Source organism: Episyrphus balteatus, chromosome 4 (genome assembly GCF_945859705.1).
Source record: "Episyrphus balteatus chromosome 4, idEpiBalt1.1, whole genome shotgun sequence".
In the NCBI taxonomy this organism is placed as follows: domain Eukaryota; kingdom Metazoa; phylum Arthropoda; class Insecta; order Diptera; family Syrphidae; genus Episyrphus; species Episyrphus balteatus.
The window spans coordinates 82,825,551-82,849,266 of NC_079137.1; the positions used below are offsets into that span (position 1 = coordinate 82,825,551).

Sequence of the window (23,716 nt, forward strand, 5' to 3'; positions counted from 1 at the left end):
AAGACATACATAGACGTACAGACGCAGAAAAATGATCGTTTAAAAACAACGTAAAACTCGTGTAAAATTAACAGAGGAAGATTGTTAATATAGCACCTGCAAACTAACACCGGTTAAAATTACACGAGTCGACTCGGTTAATCAAAATTGTTTAATCTTACCCACTTTCCCGGTTAAATTTTACTAATATCTCAAATTTTAGCCGAGTATCTTGATCAATGTAAACAAGTTGATCGGTTCAAAAATGGTAATTTTAAACAATTTAACTTAACCGAGGCGACTACGTTGATTTTAGCAAGTACGTAGTTTTTAACCAATACTACGTTATTTTAAACACATCTTTTTCAACCCACCGAAAAAACCTCTCGGTACGTCCATTATTTTTCTCAGTACATGTATAAAGTGATAATCAACGAAACAAATATCTTGTAAATCTGATGTTTCCCAATATTTGGATACCTACTTTACTGATAGAAATGCTACTCGACAAGCCCGACTAACAACTTTGATTTTATAAAGCTTCACAGATGCTTTTGTTGGCTTCTATGATGACTTAAAGAAACAAAACCGCTATTGGAATGGACCTGATAAACACCAAGAATGATAAAGAGGGCATTAAAATCTACAGTGACTCAAACATTACAAATATTGGTTGATTTCTGGTTAAAAACTTTTGCTAAAAACTTTTATTTATTCCAAAAAAAAAAAAATGCCCCTGAAAGCATTTTTACCAGAGAAAATAATAGACAGAAATGTCCTCATTTATGAAATAAAAGCTTTAACTAAATGGATTAAACTATATCTTTGAGATTTAACAAAGAAAGATTTACGGGTCACTGTGGTGTATGCGTAACTTTTTCTCGAAAAAAAAATGTTAATTAAATTAAATAGGTAATCTTAAAATTTTTTTTACATGATAACTAAAATTAATTCTAAAGAATTGCAAGGGTTCTCTTGAAATTATCTCATGAAACTAAACCTGAACTATCTGTACTCAAATTGCACGCACCTTAACACAGTTTATATAAAAAAGAAAAAAACAGAAAACAAATTCCATACCACAACTTGAAGTAACCATCACCTGAATCTCATTGTATCTTCAATGAGACCTCATTTTTTTTATTCGAGTCTTTCTATCTATGGTTCTTAATAAAAGTGTATATAAACATATGTACGTATCTTTCGTAACCCATCTCTGGTACATAAGGTTAAACATCGTTACTATATGCGGCCTCTTGTTAAATATTCCATTTCAAAACTAGATTAATATTTCCGTTTCTTCTCCATTAGTGATTTATTGTTGGTATCTGAACGGAAGTAGTTTTTTGTTTTGTGTTTGTTTAAATTCAAAATCGAAAGTAACAAACATAAAGTATTCATTTTGTTAATTTAACTGTGCTGTGCGTTTTTTCTATAGACAACAGTTTACCATCCAAATATGCATTCATTTTTAACAAACATTCGATTACAGCAAGCTATATGCATAATGTTTATTCCCTTTGGTAAAAGAGGCGTAGGGTACGCAAAGTATTGCATAAGCATTTTGGTCTTAACTTTTTGCTTGATTAACGTTCCAATTGTGGTAAGGTTTTTTTGTTTCTTTCTTTTAATTGATATTTCAAAACAAAAACAATTTCGTACATGAAGTGCAGTAAAATCTTGTACAAAGAGAAAAAGGAAGAGAAATATCAGGTTATGGTGTTTGATATGTTGTGTATTTATTTTTTTTAGGTGAATCTAATGCTTATCTCTTCAATCCATTTCTAATCAAAATCCAATGAATAATAAAGATGTGTGTCATTTTCTCAGAAATTGTATCACAAACACTAACTTTTCCACTATCTTACTATCTTATTGTAAAAAAAAAATATTTGTTTATCTCACAGTACTGATTTATGTATTTCACGAATTTTCATTTTTTCATTGATTTTGGTAGGAACTTATGATTTTTTCACGTGTGTTTCCCCCTTTTATTTTGATTACTTTTAACTTAGATTTGGACACTTAGATCAAATTTACTTCATAAGAAATAAAGCACTTTGCAAAATGATGAAAATTCAATCTTCCATTTAAGCTAGGCATGTCAGCATTGAGGCAACTCTATATAGAGGGCTCACAGCTGTACTGGGCCAAGTCACAATAAGTGAATTTGATGGAGAAATTAAGAGTGTATGTTAATACTTTGTCTTTAATTACCATACAGAAACGGCTTTATATTTTTATCGTTATCTTAGAAACGAAAAATTTTTTGACATAGCTCTTCACAGACCTTAATAAAGTTTAGTCTTGTGCAGAGTTTCGCATTAGATTTGAAAAAAAAGACCATTACCCCTTGAATACAATGGTTTAGCTGTGGCTGTAGCGTAGTGTAGTAAATAAAATATTTGCTTTACAAAAAATGAAAAAAAAAAAAAATCAAGATTACCTACAAAATCTAAAAATTGAACTGTCACTAGCACCCTCTTGCGATAGCGAATTAAAATTTCACAAAGTTAATGTTATAGATAAGTGGAACAAATTTAGCGAAAATCGAAAAAAAAAACATTTTTTGGATCACACTACCTACTCTCCATATATTCACTTATTGAGTATTTAAAATCAACAGCACTAATGGACAATTTTTTTTATTTTTAGATTTTCGTAAAAAATCAATGTCGAAAAAAATTAATTTTTAAAAATTTCTTCAAATGCATTGAACGAGGTGTTAAAACAAAGGCCTTTTCACAAATCTGATCTGGTTGCTAATGTCGTTTTCTATTGACGAATCTCAGAATGAGATTTGTGAATTTGACAGCTGAAAGGGGGGTGAAGAGGGAAAATAGTGGACAAATCTCAGATTTCATGATCTATTTGCGTCTTGAGATTCAAAAAAATGACAAAAAAATGAATCTGAGATTCAAGAATCTGATTCTGGATTTTTATCAAGATTCACGCATACAAACACACGCACTTTCACACACACTCCTCTGTTTGACATTTGTCTGAACATTTGTTGTTGTTTTATTTTTTTTATACGCACATATTTCGCACACAATTACAAAACTAGATTTCATATTCTATTTGCAGTGGAAAATCTGGGAATTTTACACACAAATCTCAAAAGTCAATAGAAAACGACATAAGTTATTTGCAATTGAAAAAAATATATCAAAAATGTTTTTTACATGCGGAAGCAGCTACTTTCGATCAAAGTGTCGAAGTAAGTTTTGGTTTAATGACGTAAGTTAATAGTGAACTGGTGGCAATTAAAATGACACCAGTCTGGTACTTTCATGAATTACCTATATATTTTTTTTAATAACGAGTACCTAAGGTAGTAAGTTTTGATTTTGGGATCTATTTTCTGTTGTGTCTAGTTTCGCGTAAGAAAATTGGAATTTTTTTAATTATATATGGTAAATGCACCTCTTTCTTAGTTTAATTTATTTCGTTTAATTTTCAAGTTCGAGTTTGTGAATTTGATTTCTTTTATTATTTAAAAAACAATTGAATTTTATATATTTGCTTTCTTTCAATTTTTATTTTTTCTTCAATACGAAATAAATAATATAAAATTTTATTATATAATGTTTTCATTCGCCAGTCGTCACTCAAATGTTTCTACAGATATTTGTTTATTTGTTAATTTTTAAATTGAAACCAGAAGTATTATAGGGCTTGAGCAAAAGTACCTGATAAAAACGTCTGGAAAAGTTTTAATGTCTACAAAAGAAATTTCTTAATGGCGCCACGTGTTGTTCAAATTAAAATTTGTACCAGCTTTTTTTCTTTGTTCTAACTGGAGAGTTAATATTATGCACCTATCATGTAGATTGTAGATACATTTCATAAAAATACTTTTCAAAATTGTTACATAAACTCAAAATTGTTGTCTTAATTTTTATTAATTTTGTTTTATAAAATAAAATATTTTAACTAGCAGAAAAAAAAGAGAAATTAAAACTCCCAAAGCTACACACTTGAAAGGTAGAAGTGACCGACCTGAGTCATCCATTATTCCAACACTTACCAAACCAACTCAATATAGATATACAGAGATACAAATAAAATTTTAACGAATACAATAAAAAAAAAATAAGCAAAAAAAATAAATTTTGCAATAGACAACAATAATCAAAACAAAAATAAAAATAAAAAATTCCTGACGCATAACTTTTCAAGTCATTTGTAAATATTTCTTCAGTTTAATAATTAATTACAATTACTGTAGTACGATAATGAGTTTTAGCAGTGAGTGTCTGAGTGAGGTAAGTTGGGTTTTGTGGTGCGATCAATTAAATGAAAAATGTATACAATCGCATACTTCATACCTGTACCTACCTAGTCGAAGAATTTCTCTCCGGACTTCGGATTCGGATATATTAAAAAGTGAAATTGCAATTTTTCTCCAAAGACACTTTTTTTAAATTTTAATATGGGCCGAACGATCATAGATAAATGGAGTGCTTTAATATAAAAAAAACGTGAGATTCTTTATAAGTTGAATGAACCAAACTCTCTTAAGCCCTCATTTACAGAGAGATATGTATATGTAAGGCATGAGAGAAAGGGTAAACAAATAATATTTAAATGCAACCCGTTACTAAAGTATAATGAAATATCCACGTTTAATGACTTATCCAGCTGAGAAATAGTTAGTATAGGTATTTCAAGGCCTCAACAATGCTAAATGGATTTAATTTATGACTTGAATGTTTCCTTTAATGCTTTTAATAATTATTGTTTGAGGGCATTGAAAAATGATCATTCATTAATCCATTCTAATAGACAAGGTGTCATTATTTTTGTTTTAATCAAAAGATCGCAATTCGCAAGTTTCAATCAATAGATCTCAATTTTGAAAGTTTGGTCTTTTTTGGAGGTGTTCCCATTCGTAAATACATATATTTGAATCTTAATCCAGTTTCTTTTGCAAATACATAATAATGGATAACTGGTTCTTGGGTGCTTTGTCCACTGTGTGTGACTCATTTTATAGCTTGGAGTGTGTTAAACTTTAGCATTTTAAACGTTAAATAAATAAGCTTGAGTAATTTATAATATTCGCTTTCCTCAAGGTTTTAGTAGCACTTTGGTTTGAATGGCGGATTTGCGCTTTCTGATGGTTGTGTTATGTTAATTGATGACTTCAGTCGCGAGTTTCATCCGTTTCATCGTATAAAATGCTCTCTTCGCAAACATCGGCAAATATGAATTTTAATCATTTGATTAAATGAGTTTCTTATATTAATACGCCCACAAGATACTCGTTTGTATACAAATAATAATAAACAAAAGATTGTTGAAGTTTTTATCATATTCATATTTTAACCTATAAATTTATATACTATAGTAAATTAATATGTACGATTGGGTTGCACATGTTATTGCTCATAGAACTATTAAATAAGTAAGCATTGATAAATATGTAAGTAAGTAATACCTAATATTAGAGCTCTTTCTTTATTTTTTGCTGACTAAGCTAAGAAATTTTTAAGATGAGTTTTTAAAAAGCTTCTGAAATAGTACAGGAAAGATAGACTTTTTCGTGGAACGAAATACAGGACGGCTGAATTTTTCAAATCTGAAAAAGGGGTATTAGAAAAGCTTAAGTCCTGGTTTTCGGGACGCCACCCCCCTGGCGAAATCCGCCATTTTGGAAAACGCGAATCACTCTATATCTCCAAAACTATGGGTCCTATTGAAATGGTTGTCAGACCAAAGTTCTTGGAAATTTAATTATCTTTTTCTTTGTAGTACATTATTTTTCTCAGCGGGCAATAGTTTTGAGGTTATGTTGTTTTAATTTATTTTTTTTCGGTTGTCTTAGGATTATAACAATCCCAGTACTAGCTACATAATTTTTTAAACAGTAAAAGTTATAGACCATCAAATTTCCAATAATTTGGTATATTTTCAAAAGTCATGCGATGTATGAGTCGAAAGTTATTGAATTGAAAACTATAGTCTAAGTACAGGAAAGTTAGTAAAGAAATCAGGCATTTTGTGGAACGAATTAAAGGGAGGCTGATTTTTTCAAACCTGAAAGAAGGGTATTAGAAAAGCTTAAGTCCTGGTTTTCGGGACACCAACCTCCTGGCAAAATCCGCCATTTTTTAAAACGCGAATTGGTCTATATCTCCCAAACTATTGGCTTGATCGAATAAGTTACTGAACCAAAATTGTAGGTAATATAAATATCTTTTCTTGTGCATGCACTGTTTTTCAGCGAGGACAACACTTTTTAGGTTATGTTGTTTTATTTTTTATTTTTTCTGTTTTTTTAATTTTTCTCAGTCTCTATGATAGAAACATAATTTTGTAGCATCATTAAAGTTGTAGAACATCAAATTTACATTAATTTGGGATACTTTTGAAGATTATATGACTTACGGAACTTAAAGAGCAATCCCTCTCAATATTTTCAAAAAATATACTAATATGTTTTTGCATAAGGTATGAAAAAAAGGCTAAATCGGGTACCTAATGTAAAAACAAGAAAAATATGATATGAGGGGGAGTTATTAAGGTGGGTAATGGTAAAACTTACAATATTGAGGTACACATATTTTGTTTTAAGTCAAACATCATACTTTTATGATGCAAAAAATTATGTTTCTATCTGTTTCTATCTTCTACTGAGAAAAATTAAAGAAAAAAAAAACAGAAAAAAATAAAAAATTAAACAACATAACCTAAAAAGTGATATCCTCGCTGAAAAACAGTGCATGCACAAGAAAAGATATTTATATTACCTACAATTTTGGTTCAGTAACTTATTCGGTGAAGCCAATAGTGTAGTAGATATAGACCAATTATCGTTTTTCAAAATGGCGGATTTCACCAGGTGGTTGGCGACCCGAAAACCAGGACTTTCGTTTTTTTACTATCCCTCTTTCAGATTTGAAAAAATCAGCCGTCCTGTACATCGTTCCACAAAATGCCTGTTTTTTTACTAACTTTCCTGCACTAATATTATAGTTTTCAGATCAATAACTTTCGATTTATACATCGCATGACTTTCAAAAATATACCAAATTATTGGAAATTTGATGGTCTATAACTTTTACTGTTTAAAAAATTATGTAACTGATACCGGGATTGTTATAATCTTAAGAAAACCGAAAAAAAAAAAATAAATTAAAACAACATAACCTCAAAACTATTGCCCGCTGAGAAAAAATAATGTACTACAAAGAAAAAGATAATTAAATTTCCAAGAACTTTGGTCTCACAACCATTTCTATAGGACTCATAGTTTTGGAGATATAGAGTGATTCGCGTTTTCCAAAATGGCGGATTTCGCCAGGGGGGTGGCGTCCCGAAAACCAGGACTTAAGCTTTTCTAATACCCCTTTTTCAGATTTGAAAAATTCAGCCGTCCTGTATTTCGTTCCACAAAATGCCTGTTTTTTTACTAACTTTCCTGTACTAAAACGTATTCTAATAGAATAGGTTCTTAGTAATTTTACAATAGTCGACTGTCTAAACTCCGTATTTTCCCTATCAATAACAAATCGTCTTCTGTCTTACTCCTCAATGCTTATGATATAGGATTCTATGTCGTTCTTTTTTCAGTTTATATGCAGACCAAGTATCTGTTGAAAATAACTTGCTAAACAAAAAAAAAAAAATGATATTCCTTAAAAACGAAACTAAAAAAAAGGTTTTATGGCGTGTACGAAATATTTACAGCAATTTTGTAAGTAAAATTACCTCACATCCAGAGGCGGCGGAAGGGGTGTGCGGAGTGTGCCCCCGCACACGGCCCCGCGCTTGGAGGGGCCCCGCGGGCGCCAAATGAAAATGTCTCAACCTTTGGAAATAATAACATCCGAAAAAAAACATGTCTCTTTTCTTTATTCATATGATCAAACAAAAAATAATTCAAATTGGCTTGTTTCCACTCGATTTCCATAATTGCATTGGCCACTTTTTGCAAAAGGAAGAAACGAAGAATATTTGTTTTTTCGCTAGAAAAAGAAAATTAAACAATAAAAGATTATTGTTTAACTGTTTTTTTCTCAAGTGAAGCACATAATTAGTTTGCCAAACAATATGGATTATTTAAAATTTTTGCTTTTTTTATTCCCAATTTAATTTAAAACTTAATGGAATGCATAAATTTTTTTCTACAAAATCTCAGTTTGAAAAAAGTTTAATTTTCAATTTTGTAGGTGTAGGTATTTAAAATTGTACGAAGCTTGTATAAAGCTTAGGAATAGGTAAACTTAAATTCCTCTAAAAAAATTTCTTTGCTCGCTTACGCTCGCAATCAGGGTTCGGACTTCAGTTTCAAAATTTCGAAGCAAATTTGAAAAAAAGTGAAGTAGATCCCAAATTTCGGAAGTAGATTTCAAAATTAAACTTTCAGAACATTTATTTACAAAAATTTATTCTAAAATAATTATTTTTCAACAAAATTATTTTTCTTTACTTTTTTTATTATAATCTTTTCCAAAAAACCTTTCTCATCTAGTGGTGCTTTGGGGTAAAACGGTTAATTCAGCATAATCTAACAAATTTTTGATCAGGAATTCTCCAAAATCAGTCAAAATTATTTTGATAAACTTTATTTATATCTTCAATTCGAAGAATAATTGACCTCCATTCATCATTTGAGATTTCAGTTGAGCTTTATTTCTCAATGCCTCGACCAGATTTAAAATTGAAGTTAAATTCCTTTCTCTAAATTTATTATTTGAAAAATATTTTTCAATCAAGAAATAGAAGTAGATCCTGAAAAAGAGAAGTAGGGAAGCAGATTTTATTTTTTTCCCAAAATCGAAGTAAATCTACTTCGATCGAAGTAAAGTCCGAACCCTGCTCGCAATTTATATGATATAACAGATTTTTCACACTTTTAAACACTTTGTTAAGGGCTTAGAACATTTCTGTTTTCCGCCACCAATTTTTTGATCTTCTGAAAAATTATTAATAAGGACCATTTTATTCAGTGGAATTTTCGAATTTTAGCTGTTCCGTATTTGAACACATTTTCCCACACTTTTCCCGTTATAAATCAACAATTTTTCTCAAACAAAAACGTGAATAATTTATGTATTTATTAGTTATTAAAAAATAATATTAAATTATTGTTAAGTATATAAGTATCTAACAGAGGAAAGCAAACATCAACAGAAACAATTACCATTAGTCAATATAACTGAATTGAAAAACTTCCAACTAGACCATGGATAAACACAAACAATAGGTCGGAAAACGAAAAATATGTATAGTCCCACAACTTTATTAGTTATCTTCCTGTATTAAGCAAGGCAGAGAAAGCCCCTTGATTTTTCCGGTCTCTTCTTCTTCAGGTCAAAAGCCAAAATGAATCACCAATTAAAAGAAGCAATAAGTCCTAAATATTCCTAAAATTACATTTTGATGCAAATAATGTCGCCTCTATACGTAAGCTATCGCTTCGGTTGGGCCAAAGAAAGAAATCACAACCGTTTTTATAATAGAAATACAAGTGATTTTAAAAACAATAGTTCAATGAAAGAAACAAATCCCTTCTTGCTACTGATAAATTTTAAAAAATACAATAGTCGGAAAAAGTATTTTGACAAAATCAACAGTTTTCTTACTGATGAGAATAATCTGTTACGGTTAAACATAAAATAAGGAAGTTCACGGTTATTTAATAGGTATATTATGGTGAATCTCATGATGGTCAATGGCAATCATATAATTGGTATTATGCTCCGAGACTGCATTTTTTTGTATAAAAAGTACTAATTTTTGAGGGAAAAAAGTATTTTGACAAACGTTCTTTTTCAACGTTGGTAAGGTAAGGTAATGCATTTTACGTGCTTCAAGCACGTATAAAACTGACAGATTTGTTAAGGATTCCGATATGTAAAAAATTGGGCAAAACGGCGGAACTCAACATTGAAATTAGTCTTCTGTTACAAGTCATAATTTCGGTGTGTCTGTTAAAAAAACTGTGGAGAACTGAATTTATAGCGGGAAACTAAAAATTACTAAATATGAAAACACAAAAATATAATTATAGGTACTATTCAAAATTTACCACAAATGGACAAAAAATGCACTACAAAAAAAATAGACGCATTTTGAAGAATTTACTTTGACTCAAAAAAGTCTGGATTTGAAAATGTCATTCTCTCATCAAAAACTTTGTTAGCAAAAGTACCCTTTGCATTGAGCTCGAAAAAGACAATTTTGCCGTATTTATGGGAAGATAATACAGTAACCTCATTAAACAAAAATTGAATTCTCAAAGCAAACTTTTTGGCCAGTTTCATTTGTGAAACAATTTTTGTTGATTTTATGTACTATTTTACGTGTACTATTAGATTAATAATTTCTGCAAAATTTCATACCAAATTTATTTAAAATAGTTTTTTTCGAGAAATGTTTATAGTCATTATTGACTATTAAATAGTCATTATTGACTATTAAATAGTCATTATTGACTATTTCAAAATAGATAGGTACTCCAAAATTATTTTCCTAGGGGCCCCGCAAATTTATCCTCGCACACGGCTCATTTTGGTCTAGCGCCGCCTCTGCTCACATCCACTAATAACTAAAATTAAGTTGAAAACAAAAATGACTACAATCTAGTGCAATGCAATATTAAATTAGGCTTGTTTTTTTTTGGCAAATCTATAGACATGATAAGTGGAAATACGGCCTCTTGTTTATTCACTCCAAAACTTCACTTCCTTTCCCTTAAATTTTTTGAAAACGATTTATTTCAATTACTGTTGATAAAAAAATAAAGGGCCTGTTTATTTGGGGTCAAAAATACTGCAGTCTTCAAGCTTCTCCAGAAGAAATTGAATGTGCTGCTCAAACACTTTTCCTATCTCATCCATAGTTGAATCAGTGGCGTAGATAGCTTTTTGCTAAGGGGGGGGATAGATTTAGTTCGCAAATTTTTTTTTAAGTTTTAATAATGCTTCTTTGTATTGTTTTTATTCTCTTTAAATTGGAGAAAGTTCTTTCGGTAGTTGACGTAGAAACCAGCAGTGTAGCTAATATCTTTAATAAAATATAAATACCAGGACAACTTTTTTCGGTGCAGCTTTCGAGCGCTTTCAATGAGTTCATAGAGAAAGTATTTTTCCTTCTGATCAAATATCTTTTCTGAGTTTTTAATTCTTCACACAGAGAAAAATATGACCAGGACCACCTAAATACCAACAGATTTCCTTATTGAACTGTTTTATGAAGAAACCTTATTAGATACACAGAGAAAAATATGACCCGCTAAAAACTAACAGATTGCCATATTGTTTTACCTTCCATACATTTCATAAGGAAATCTTATTAAAATCAACGATTAATAAGGTTTTTTTTAAGGAGATTTCTTATTATTTTTATAGAGAAAATCTTATTAAAATTTGACTGAAAAGTTGATTTTTCTTGAAACTTAGCACTAGAACAAAAATCGCGATCAATATTTTCATGGCAGGTTGGTTCAGGTGGTAAGGTGGGCGACTAATGATTTGAAGTCTCCAGTTCGATTCCCAGCCTGGTCATCGTTTTTTTTATTTTTTTGCAGATTTTAAAACAATAAGGAAAACCCGATTGTTTTAATAAGGTTTCCTTCTTGGATGAAAACCATAGAGAAATCTTATTGTTTTTGTTCTATTTTATGTGGTCTATTTTTCTCTGTGTAGAGATTTCTTATTATTTTCATGTACCTACAAAATCTTTCAAAATTTTTTGTAAAATTTTCATATTTTTTCCAACTTGGCACTAGAACAAAAATTGTGACCAATATTTCTATAGAAAGTTGGAATAGGTGATCCCGTACATGATCGTATTTTTTTATTAAAGAAACAAAACCGACTTCCATGGATCAAAACTGGGTTTTATGGTTTTTCTAATAGTACTGAACAGGCACCAGCTTTTCAATACCTACAAAAAGAATTATCAAAATTGGTTCACTCGGTCCAAAGTTATGAGGTGACAAACACAAAAAAAAAAGTACAGACGAATTGAATAACTCCTACTTTTTGGAAGTCGGTAAAACAATTAGGAAATCCCGATTGTTTAAATAATATTTTCTTCTTGGATGAAAACTATAAGGAAATGTTATTGTTTTTGTTCAATTTTATGTGGTCTAGTTTTTGGTAAAACTCAACAGTTTCATTAAATTTTTTAGCTGCTTTGTCTATTTCAGACGAAGAATCCTTAGAAGGAACCGGAAACCCTTCTAGTGTGTTTTCATGGTTTGTACATTTTTCTCAAGGCCCATTACATAGAAATCGAGAAAAAGATTGAAAACAGTAACACGAAAATATTCTTTACTGTACTTTGAACCGAAGGGTTCGAACGATTCTTTTGTCGCTTCACTATTCTCTTATGTTTAACGCCTATGTCAAGGATTTCAGCTAATTTTTCTCATATACAAAAAAACTTTCGAAAATGAGTCGTCTTCTGCCCGTTTAATTTTTAGTTGATCCCTTAAATCTTTAGCGAGCTCCATTGCTTGGACCAAGTCTAAACTCACTCTTTGAAACACCGACTTAATGGCAACGAAAGTTGGTAAACCATATTTATAACCTTTAAGCTAATCAAGAACTCGAAATCCGTAGCGTTTTTTTCAAAGTGCGCTTCTTCAACTTAATTATTCATGACTGTTTGTACTGCACAATTATCGATCCCAATGGGGGGGGATATATCCCCCTGATCCCCCCCCTATCTACGCCACTGAGTTGAATCATTTATTTTCAAAACATGATAAGTCCATGATTTAAAAATTTTTCAGGAGAATAAAAAAACGTTCTATTTTCTTTTGTTAAGTGTAGCAAAATGTATAAAAAATATATTTTGTAGAACTTTTACCTAGCTATAGAATATCGTTTGGTATTTACTTTTTGGACCGATTGTTTAAAAGATAAAAAAATAAAAACGATTTTGGACTTATCATACTTTGAATATAAACGAATGTGAAATAAGTTTTAAAATGAATATACAATTTTTTTAAAGCCTCAGTCTATCAAACAATTGCATTTGGGAATAGAATATAATGTTTCGAGTAGTTATTTTACTTGAAAGACGCTTTCAACTTAAGATTTTGAGTCAGTAGTCAGCTTTCTCTATGTGTAGTCAATTACTCATAAAAAAGTTGCTGTTTATTTTTAAAAGATGATAAGTCCGGGACTTTTATGATGTTTTGACAATAAAAATTTTTTCGCTTAGCTGTAAAATCGAATATAGACTGAGTAGATGCTTCATATTTTGAAGGCAGGTGTGGTTATCCCCCAAGAACATAGGTATTCAGTTAAAAAAACGAATTTTGAAAAAAAGTGGACTTATCATGTTTTGAAAATAAACGATTCAGTTCGGAAAAGATGTACTTTTTCTAAGAGAAGGGTTAATCCATACCTCTATACCTCAAATACTACTGGCGCAAGACGCAACCTGAAAAATGTAGATACTTCTTGAAAAAAAAAATTGTTTTCAAACTAAAAATTTTGATTTTTTTTTTGGATTTAACGTTATTCAGAACTAGACACATATGTTGTGATTTTTTACTTGCTTCTTTGTTCAATATTTAAATCTCAAAAACAGCAAAAACTTCTTTTTTCAAAACAGTAACTAATTATTCTTTAAAAGCAATGCATGGGATGGGAACTATGTACATAAGCACCCGAAAGGCTTTTATTAATGACCTCTTTTTGACCCCATCAAACAAATTTGTCTTGGTTCTCTGGGCTAGGCAAATATAGGTAATAGAATTAAAATGAAAAATTAAGGAGGCCTCTTTTTTTCAAAAGCCCATTATAAAAAATATTAAAAACATTTGATCTGCCTAGAACCAAGGGAGGGCAAATGCCTCTTTTACCCCTCTTTGTGGGCGCCAATGAATCCACATTAAACAAGTGTTCATAATAAAACTGGGTAAATATTTTAAGCTTGAAAAAATATTTTTAGAAAACTGCTAAAAGGACAATAAGACAAAAATATAAGACAGTTTGGATTTCATTTTTATTTTGTTCTAGTCCATGTAGCAATAAGAAAATAATTATCAAATTTGTAACTTTTTGTCACGTAAAAAACTATGGGCACGGAACAGCGTATATGAAGTATACTTAACCTGCCTACATATAAAAATAATCATTCCCTTTTTAACATACGCATTTGCAAATTATAATTTATGTTTGTGGTACCTATATTTCTTGGTTTCATGAATGAGAGCCATAACTTGATTCTTACGAAATGGACGTTCCCAAATTTTTGTTGTTTTTTTTTCCTTTGTTTTGTTTTTAACCAAAATAACTATGATGTCAAAACAAACAAATAGCTATACCACACCATAACTGTCCTGTTGTGGGTCATAGTGCTCGTCAAATAAGGAGTGGATATATTCTCTATCTTCATCTCTCCATTCGTAATATTAACCTACCTACATAGACATACCTACAACTGCTGCTTACATACTTAATGTGTGCTGTGCCATACTTTAGATATTTTATTCAAATTTTCATTTCACGAAACACTCAAGGACATTTGATATGAAAAAAAATGGCGTTCGTTTTTTTTTGTATCTGTATGTGTGTGTATGAGTGTGTTTGTATAGTGTATCTGATGTGCTAAGTGTCAGTGTCCACTTAAGTGCCACTAGGACATTTTTTTGTTTGAACTTCTGACAGAGTGAAAAAAATCAATAAACTATAAAAAATTAAATTTGAATTTTCCTCCTTTTCAGTAAAACTTACCTCAAGCTTTTGAGAATAATCTTCTATCAGTTTTTCTTGCTGTTTAACCAGCTCTTCATTTTTCTCCAACAATGCCTTGCCCAGTTCTGCAGCTAAGAGTATATCCGCTTCCTTTTGCTGTAACTGGCTCCAAATATCGCCATCAGCTTTCTGGCCAACTAATGTTGATCGGGCCTCCATATCCAAAATATAATCCTCTAAATTTATCGAACTCGTGCTTTGATTACTTATATTCATTAAATGATTTTGCTTATTCATAATACTTGAATAAGACATACGTGTGATTGAATCAACTAATATTAAAACTCATCAATACAAAAATTAGTATTGCACTGGCTTCAATCACTTTTTTTTAAGCATTTGCATTAAGAATAATAATTAATTAACTATATACTTTGATGAAATGTTAAATATAACATCTTTGGTTGCTTAATATTTTTATTTTAACAGACAGCAGATACACTATGTTGTATCTAGATACATTTTATGCGATGGTATAAAACTTTATTTTCTTTTTGTTAGCAATTTTGTTAAAAAAGCGAAACAATAAAATAATAATGAGAGGTCATAGAATGAAGGTAAAAATTTGTATGAGATATATTTTTTTTTGTTGTTGTTGGTGGTTTAGAAACAATGGATGGACGGGTTAGTCACTGTCACAATAAAAATAGCAAAAGTATAAGACTTTATTCCTTACAATTTTCTTTGTTAAAGGGAATTTTGGGAAACGTATTGCATCACAGAGTAACACAGTAGAGCGTTTCTTTTTTTTTTTGATATTTCTTTTTTGTATGAATGTATTTTTAGGTTAATAGATGGTATCGATAAAACACTGTACTGCACAAGGTAAATCCGCGAACAAAACGTTGTCTTACTCTTAACCAAGCAGGCTTTGTTTTGACTGAAAAGTTACCAAGCAACTTCGTTCTACTCACGCCAGTTGCTACTCGCCAGTGGCAGTACCAGAGCCAGAGCCACAGTACCTACATTCAAACTGACAAGTGGCGCAATCAAAAGTGAGTTAAGAGTATCTTCTAACCTGTTATCTATTTTTGGTGGTGTATAACCATGTTCTCTTAATCGAAAGTACCTATGTGTGTATAGTTTGGTTATATTTACCTTACCTTTATTATGATTTTATATGAAAGTAACACTGGCACTATAAAGGTAGACAGAGGCAGTGAACCTAGACAGTAGGCATATGAAGATGGAGTTTAGACTTTTAGGTACTAAAACTATAATAGTAATCATAAGGCTTCTGCTTTGTTATGGTTACCGTGTTTACTCATAAAACCAGTAGGAACTAGGAACTTCTACCCTTATTTTATTATTATTTGACAGAAGTTGTTTTTAGCTTAAACATAGATACATGCCATTAATGAATAATTAATATATTATCGAATTTTTTGCTCTTAAAGACTGGTATAAAACTATTTTTTTGATGTTTAAAGAGGGTTTTCTAGGAATAAATATTATTTTTATAGACAGATGTTCATATTATTTAAGATTCTATTCCTTTCTATGCATTTGTTTTTGTAATTTTTGTTTTTCTTATAAGAATGATGAACACCTGACATTTATTGCAGATTGCAGGTAGTTATAATGGAAATAACAAGGAAGCAATCATGTTTATGATGCACCGCAGTACCGCACGCATGAGGTAATCTGTCTCTTTATCATTGAGAGGGATATATAGGCTCTTCACAACAACAATTAGCAAAATGGAGCGAACAGAAAAACATTGTTGTTGGTTGTTGGTTGAAATACTAAGAAAAGAGAGTTTTTGCTGTAGGTGTGTACAGTGTAGGGTAGAGGCCTAGAGGAGGAGGGTGGTACGAATAGATTCTATAGGTTTAGATGAAATTACGAAGATGATGAGTCATAAAATAGAGACAGTATTTTTTCATGCTCTTAAATAAATAATAGAAATGAACCAAAAAACCTATCTTGGCCAGTTTTGATACTTCCACTTTAAAACAAGACGTAAATATTGGTATTACAAAAATTAAAGAGTGGCCAAAACAACTGTTTCTCTCAGACTTCAATTCAACAATATGCCCGGGTTAAAGAGAAAATAACCTAAGTTTCTGTTACCTTACCTAGATAAAAGTAGTTTATAGGTACAATTTTATCGTGACATATAGGGTTCGGAGCTGTGTTAATTTTTTTTACTTTATTGTTCAACAAATTCTATTTTAATATATGTATAACTCTTGATCTCAAAATAAATTTTCGTTTTCTATATAAAAAAAATGTTTCACATACGCCACAGTGACCCTCTGGTTTCTTACCAATTTAATCACTCACTAAATTAAAAATTTAAAAACAAATTACTTTTGTGTGACGGTTCACCAGTTGTGATAATTATATATCGTTGTTTAGCAGAAATTTAACATCTGGGGATTCTATCATCTCAGAACTCTAAACAAGGGAGTGTGCACATATTTAATAATATTGTCCTAAAAAATTTCACATCAATACGGCAATTAGTTTTAGAGAAATTAGCGTATTTGTAAAAACATATTGACTTACAGGTTACAGCCCTATTCTGCTATTTGATTCACCTGAATCGAAAGATTTCATTCCTTAATCAAGTCAAAGAGGCTTTGAAAAATCTCAACTTTTCGAAAGCATGTGATGTGTCCCGCTATCTTAGAAACTCTAAGAAAAAAAAAAATTGCTTAAATATAATTTTAATGCCCATTTAAAAGTTTCTTGTATAGGGCCGTTAGTTTGCATGGTTCCCAAAATGTTTAAACGCGTTTTTCTCGAAACTGTGTTTTCAAAGTCGGTGAGAAAAATTTCTCCTAAACGGCTCCGATCGGCTCACACGGAATATTTTGTTTGACAATAATTCGATTTTTTAAGCCACTTTAGGAAGCCGCCATATGGTCAAAAATCAAAATTTTGACTATTCCTCCGTTCATTACCTCTATTCATCTATTCTTAAAACGAATCTTTTGGTGTTTTCTATTTTAAGTAATTTTGATCAGAGATATCTTCCTCACCGCTAGACACCTATAATTTGTGGAAGTCCTCTAGTAGATATACTACAAAAATAAAAGAACTTAATATTTTTGTAAGTACTTCGCGAATTCTTAAAATACAATAAATTCTCTATATGTACATTTATTGTAATAGAAAGCCTCTTCACAAAAAATTCAAGAACGAAGCAAGATTTTTCGCACTTACAACTATAACACCTTAATCAAATGAGACATAAAAAAAAGACCTTTTTAAGGTTTGTTCATAATTTAAAACCAAAAGTTTCTTGGATATCTGGTTTCTGAGATATTTCCAACCCAACAGTTTTTTTTTCTTACATTCTGAAGCCGATTTGACCAAAGTCTCGAAATTGGTTTTGAATTAAAGACATGAGTTCAAAATAAACAGGCCCTTGCATCAGGTAAAAAAAAATGAAGAATATTTTTTTTTGATTTTCGAAAAAAAAATCTCTTGACTAACAAATGCATTTTCAAAAATTTCTTCCAAAGCCATCGACTTCATCAAATGAAAGGTTCTTTAAGCTCTATTCATAGCTGAAAACCAAAAATTTCCAGGAGGTCTGGTTGCTGAAGTATTTGCAATCGAAATCATTCCGGAAAGATATTTTCGCATAAAAGGCTAGAAAAAAGTTTTTGTTAACAGATATGAGTTCACAGTAGACAGGTCTATGCATTCAGATAAAAAAATTACAAATCTATTTTTTTTAAGATTTTTGAGAAAAAATCAAAATGCATTTTTATTTATTTCCTCCAAATCCATCGAGTTACACATCAAAAGAAAGGTCTTTTTAAGCTCAATATATTATTAAAAACTTGGAGGTCTGGTTCCTGAGATATTTCTAACCAAACATTTGTTTTTCTTTTTCTTTTATCTTTTGACCAAAGCAAAGTCTCGAAATAGGTTTTGAATTAAAGTTATGAGTTCATAATCAACAGTTATGAGTTCATAATCAACAGTTATGAGTTCATAATCATTCAGGTAAAAAATTCAAATCTATTGTTTTTTTTTTGATTTTCGAAAAAAATCCAAAAAAAAAAATTGCCAAAAAATACATTTTTAAAAATTTCCAACCCAACATTTTTTTAATTTATAAAAAAGAAAGTTTTTTGCACTATATTTCTTTAAAAAAGTTACCAACAGTGAAAATACTATTTTTTAAAGATTTTATTATAAATATTTACACATGTATTAACATTTATATTGAAAAATAAAAAAAAAATTTGTATTAATTTATTTTTTATCTTTTTTATGTTTCTTTGATTTTTTGTGTTTGTGATCATCCTTCTTTTTCTTCTTTTCCCGTTTTTCCTTTTTACTTTTCTTGGAAGATCCGCTTTTCTTTTCAACCCATTCTTCAACAATTCGAGTGGCTTTTATCGGTTTCGATGACAACAGCTCAGCGAGTCTTTTATCGATATCAGCCTCTTCGCTAGTTTGTGTTTTACTTTTTAAAAGAGAGTCTGGTATTTTAGGACCATAAGTATTTTCTAATTCTGGAGAAGTTTCTTTAATATTTCTTTCATGTTTTGGTTTGAAAGTTATTTTGTTTGAGTTTTCATTTGTTTCGACTTCAGTCTTTTTAGATTGGTTTTCTGTTACTTCGGGCTTTGCGAAGAGGGCTGCAAATATACCCCGGGGTGGTGAGTGATTTCTTAATATATTAATAGGAGCCGATGGCTTTACAAGACTATCGGCTATATCAGCAGGAATAACAGGAGCGGAGCTTTTTGTTTCATCTTCATTTTTTGTCGCTTTATCTTCGTCATCCTCCTCATCTTCACTGGAAGAATCAAATATACACTTGAATAGATCTTTCTTTTCTGAAGGATGTTTATTTTTGCTCTCCTCAATTCTCAGTTCCAATTCAGTTTTTGGCTTTTTGCTATCCACAAGAGGTTTTTTCAAACCAGGAGATTCAGGTGGTTGAATATCTCGAGATGTTGACGGAATAACATCGTCAACAGGTGAATTACTTTTAGTTTTCTGAATGTTTTGTGGTTGCACCTGTTTTGCTTTAGGTTTTTCAATATGTTTTGGTATAATAACCGGTGTCACAAAATCTTTCTTAGAATTTATTGAATTTTCTATGTAATCAAAAACAGAGAACTTGTTCTTTTTGGGGACTTTGGGCTCAACTAAAGTTCCTCCAAAGGGTTCGGGTATATTGAAACGCTTGCATATCAACGAACAAGGTTTCCAAAGAACTTTAGTTCTCTTCACAACTACCGTAATTTTCTTATCGATTATATTGGTGGGTGCTTTTGCAACAACTTCATCAGTGGTTTTGGAAACAAATCTTTCCGACATCATTCCATTGAGTGGTTTGTATATGCTTTTAGCTTGAACAAACTCTTTAAGCTCCATTTCCCTGTCCCATTCCGACAAGTGTACTGGCTGGATTGTGATTAAAAATGCCTTAATGTCTTCCTCTTTTTTTAAATTTGCCTCTAAAAACTTTTCATATCGTTCTTGCTTTGCTTCATTACTAGCAAAAGGTTTAAATACTCCAGGTGTAGTGTCTGTATAGAAAAAAAAATTAATAAGCATTCATGTTTTCAAACAGAAATTTATAGTGGAGTTACTTAAGCTCAAAAAATGGCAATATTAGGGAACAGTTTAGATTTTGATGATCTCTTATTTCAAACGTCGGTCATTAAAAAAAAACTTTAGTCTATAGATTAAAAATAGCCGGTGTTGCCGTTTAGATTTTTTAAATTTAATTGAAGATTTTTGTGAACAAACAAAATTGTTTTGTCAATGAATTAATTGTTTGGGGTAAATATTGCCAATAAAAAACATTTATTAATTTGTTTTCAAATATTTTATTAATTTTTAAGAATATTTAAAACCTAAATTGAGGTTTTGTCTAAAACCGCTTTGATTTTTGGAACCCGAACTTATTTTGTAAATTAGAAAAAGAGTAATTTAAGCCGTAATTTTGTAATTCAAAAATATGAGAAGGAATCGTAAATATATAAGCTATTAAATACGGAAACAAAAAATTTTAAATATTGAAATGCAAGAGAATTATTGAAGCACATAAAAAGGGCAAACAAATGCTTATTTTCTTATTTTTATGTAAAATTTTGCGAAATAATTTTTTAAAATATTTTTTCCGTGTTATTGGGGTCAAGTTTAATTATTTGAGTAACTTTTTTTCAAAATTGGAAAAATCATGAATTTAAGGGTTAAGCTATAGATGCAATTTTCTCATAAATTGACTTCAAACACAAAAAATATATTTGAACATAACGGCAACACCTACCATATTAAATATACGTTTTTAAAAAGCTAGAAGCTTATTCATATTTGTAAAATTAAAATTAATTAAATTTAATGAAGGGCTTTTGAAAGAATGGTAATTAAACTCAGATTTTTGAAAAAAAAAAAAACTATTGAACTAATTTTAAGATGTCCTTTTTAAAACTTTTACGTAACATAAAATGCATTTATTTTTCAAATTTTTTGGGGGACATTTGTTATAATTTAAAATTATAAAAGGAAATGTCAATATGTATTGCAGTTTATGAAAAAAATTAAAAGTATTCGAAGAACTTTTTTTAATAGAAGTTTTAATACAAATTTAACTTATTTTTTTTTTAAGTTTAACATTTAAATTAAAAGTTATTTTATCTTCATTCAATAGCCCTTATTATTGAAAGTTAAATAGCAAAAGTTTTAAGTTCTTATTTGTCTTTGAGAAAATCAGCTATTTCAATGCACAAATTCAGTTTTTATCAAAAAATCCAATGAAATTGAATAAATTTTTAATTTTTTGTTAAAAACTGTAATAAATATTACCTTTTTCTCTTCGGAATTCATCTAATAATATTTATGGCCAAACAAATTTTTAATAACGTTGAGGACTATTCTTTCAAAAACTATACATATTTTCATATAGAAATGATTGTTTTTTTTTTTATTGTATGTAAATATTGTAGGTGTTGCCGTTGTGTTCAAAATATTTTTTTTTATTTGAAGTCAGTTTGTGAGAAAAGTTAATTTATCGCTTAAACGATGGAGGACTGTCCCTTACTTTCTTTTTCCATACATTACCTAGAGAATCTTTTGTTATTATTTATTTTATGAAATGTATGTTAAAAAAAATTAATTTTAGTTTTAAAAAACAAAACGGCAGCATCGGCAATTTTTAACCTATAGACTTTAAAGTATTTTTAATTACCGACGTTTGAAAAAAAAAGATCATTAAAATCAGAGCTGTTCGGCCGGGTTTCCTAATAATTTGCTTTAGTTATTTCACTAAAAAAGGAAATAAGAATTCATGTTTTCAATCAAAAATTTACTTACCTAAAGACTTTGTAAGTTTCTTAGCTTCCGACAGAATTTTCTGATTTTCATTGTCAACAGACTTATCAAGCTCACTGGACTGCATTATTTCAACTCCAGCACTGGTAACAAGACCTCCTTTAACAAAATTATCTTCTTTCGACGAGATCAGTTCCAAGAGTCGTTTGGTCTTATCTTCTCGTTCCTTGTACTTTTCATTAATTTGCTGCAAATATGACTTTTTAGATTCAGAAGCCTCCATTTCGGCCTTCTGCTCAACTGCCTTTTTATTCACTCCTTCCAGTATACTCCTACGATCATCTGGATTCAAATCATGTCGACCTAATCCTTTTCGTTTTCCTTCTTCATTTTGTTTTAAAAGTGCAAGTTTTTCCTCTGGCAGAGGATCAAAGCGGGATTTTCTATGAAGAAAGTTTCTTGGTTGGAAATTTGCTTTAAGCTCAACTATATGCACGATTTTGTTGACATTTGAATTTTGTGATGGTTCGGCAAAACCCTCAAGAACTGTCTGATCTTGAGTTTTTGGGAGTTTCGACTTCTCGCGTTTCTTTTTGTCACCCAAACTAAAGTCATACTTTGTCATATCGTCCCTAGCGTAAATATCTTCGTCCTCTTCCTCTAAAGCACCCACCCCAAATGCTTGTCCTCTTATAGACAGTTTTTTGTTATCTTTCCCCAAGACTTCTAAAGGTCCGAACAAGTTTATGTGAGACCTTGTTTCGCCAGCGACCTGGCGACTCAATCCACTATAACCCAACCCAAAGACGTTATCTTTTATGCTACAAGTGAATGGCTCGTAATCATCGGGAGCGAATGTAAGTGCTTCTACATCGTCATCATCTTCTTCAGACCCGTCTGAACCTAGATTAGGAGAGATTTCTTCTTGACTATCACCAGACTTGGTGCAGCCATACATTTTCATGACATACATTTCTCTATTGTTCTGTTGTTTGGAGCGGTTTTTCTCTTTTCTAGTTTGCCTAGCTCCAATGCCTTGGTTAGGCTTCCAACCCATACGTTTCAACAAACGTACAGCAACTTTTTCTCGAGCTGGCTCAAGAAGTTGCTGCAACACGGGAATACCCGGAATCGCGCCGCTGTCTCTTAGAGGCAACTTGCGTTTTCGACTTGAGGAAGTGTCATCGGTTTTGGAAAAATCTTCCCTAGCTTGGATACGCTGAGGTGCAATACCAAACTCACCCAAATCTTCATCGTCCATGAAATCGGTAGGTAATTGTTGTTGGCGTTTTTCAGCCTTTTCGGAGCGTGAACTTTTGAAACTTTGCGGTTTCCAACCTTCAAGGGAACCAACAGTATTCCAGAAACCAGCACTAAATCCACCAGTGAATGCGCCATGGAATCGGCGTTTTCCATTTTCATCGGTAACGATTTGATCTTCGATAGCGACGGGTTTTTTTGATGGAATTTCATCTGAGAGAAGGAGGTTGTTTTGTAGAAGAGAATTACAAAATGACTTGGATACAAACCTTCTTCTAGGGGATCTAATGGAGTTCCATAACGACAAAGTGGGGCATCTTCTTCCATTTTTTGTTTGGTTTTGCATACAAAAAATAATTCTTAAAAATTTTTCCTAAAAACAATTTGGAAAAGAGCAGAATGACGATGGGAAGCAAAATGTCAAAATCAGAAAAATCACAAATGTCATTGCGAGTAGGCACTGCCAGACTCGTTTTTTTTTCAATTTTTTAGTCCAAATA

General features: G+C 30.8%; 2 protein-coding genes across 3 annotated transcripts in view; both read right to left on the reverse strand.

Annotated features, from left to right (window-relative positions):
* Positions 1-15,648, reverse strand: part of LOC129919808 (bicaudal D-related protein homolog) — a 30,002-nt gene extending 14,354 nt beyond the window's left edge. Inside the window, exons 1-2 of one of the 2 annotated variants that reach the window (XM_056000866.1) lie at positions 15,382-15,647; positions 14,685-14,881 (exon numbers count right to left, since the gene is read on the reverse strand). In XM_056000866.1, the coding sequence (XP_055856841.1) occupies positions 14,685-14,864 (180 nt within the window). In that variant the 5' untranslated portion in view covers positions 14,865-14,881; positions 15,382-15,647. Of the gene's footprint in view, positions 1-14,684 lie in introns of both variants that reach the window. The other variant, XM_056000865.1, reaches the window with a different exon arrangement.
* Positions 15,649-18,843: 3,195 nt separating this feature from the next.
* Positions 18,844-23,632, reverse strand: LOC129919806 (G patch domain-containing protein 1 homolog). The gene is made up of 3 exons (XM_056000863.1): positions 23,486-23,632; positions 21,999-23,429; positions 18,844-20,209 (listed from the first exon to the last, which is right to left on the reverse strand). Exons 1-3 carry the CDS (start codon positions 23,541-23,543, stop codon positions 18,921-18,923), a joined length of 2,778 nt encoding a protein of 925 aa, XP_055856838.1. The 5' UTR covers positions 23,544-23,632; the 3' UTR covers positions 18,844-18,920.
* Between the last annotated feature and the right edge of the window lie 84 nt (positions 23,633-23,716).

Bases quoted from the DNA above. Each gene is read 5' to 3' on its own strand.
- LOC129919806 (XM_056000863.1), bottom strand. From the start codon at position 23,543: ATGGAAGAAGATGCCCCACTTTGTCGTTATGGAACTCCATTAGATCCC. The intron at 23,430-23,485 runs GTTTGTATCCAA...TCCTTCTCTCAG, and splicing joins ATTAGATCCCCTAGAAGAAG to ATGAAATTCCATCAAAAAAA. The intron at 20,210-21,998 runs GTAAGTAAATTT...TTTTCTATACAG, and splicing joins GAAACTTACAAAGTCTTTAG to ACACTACACCTGGAGTATTT.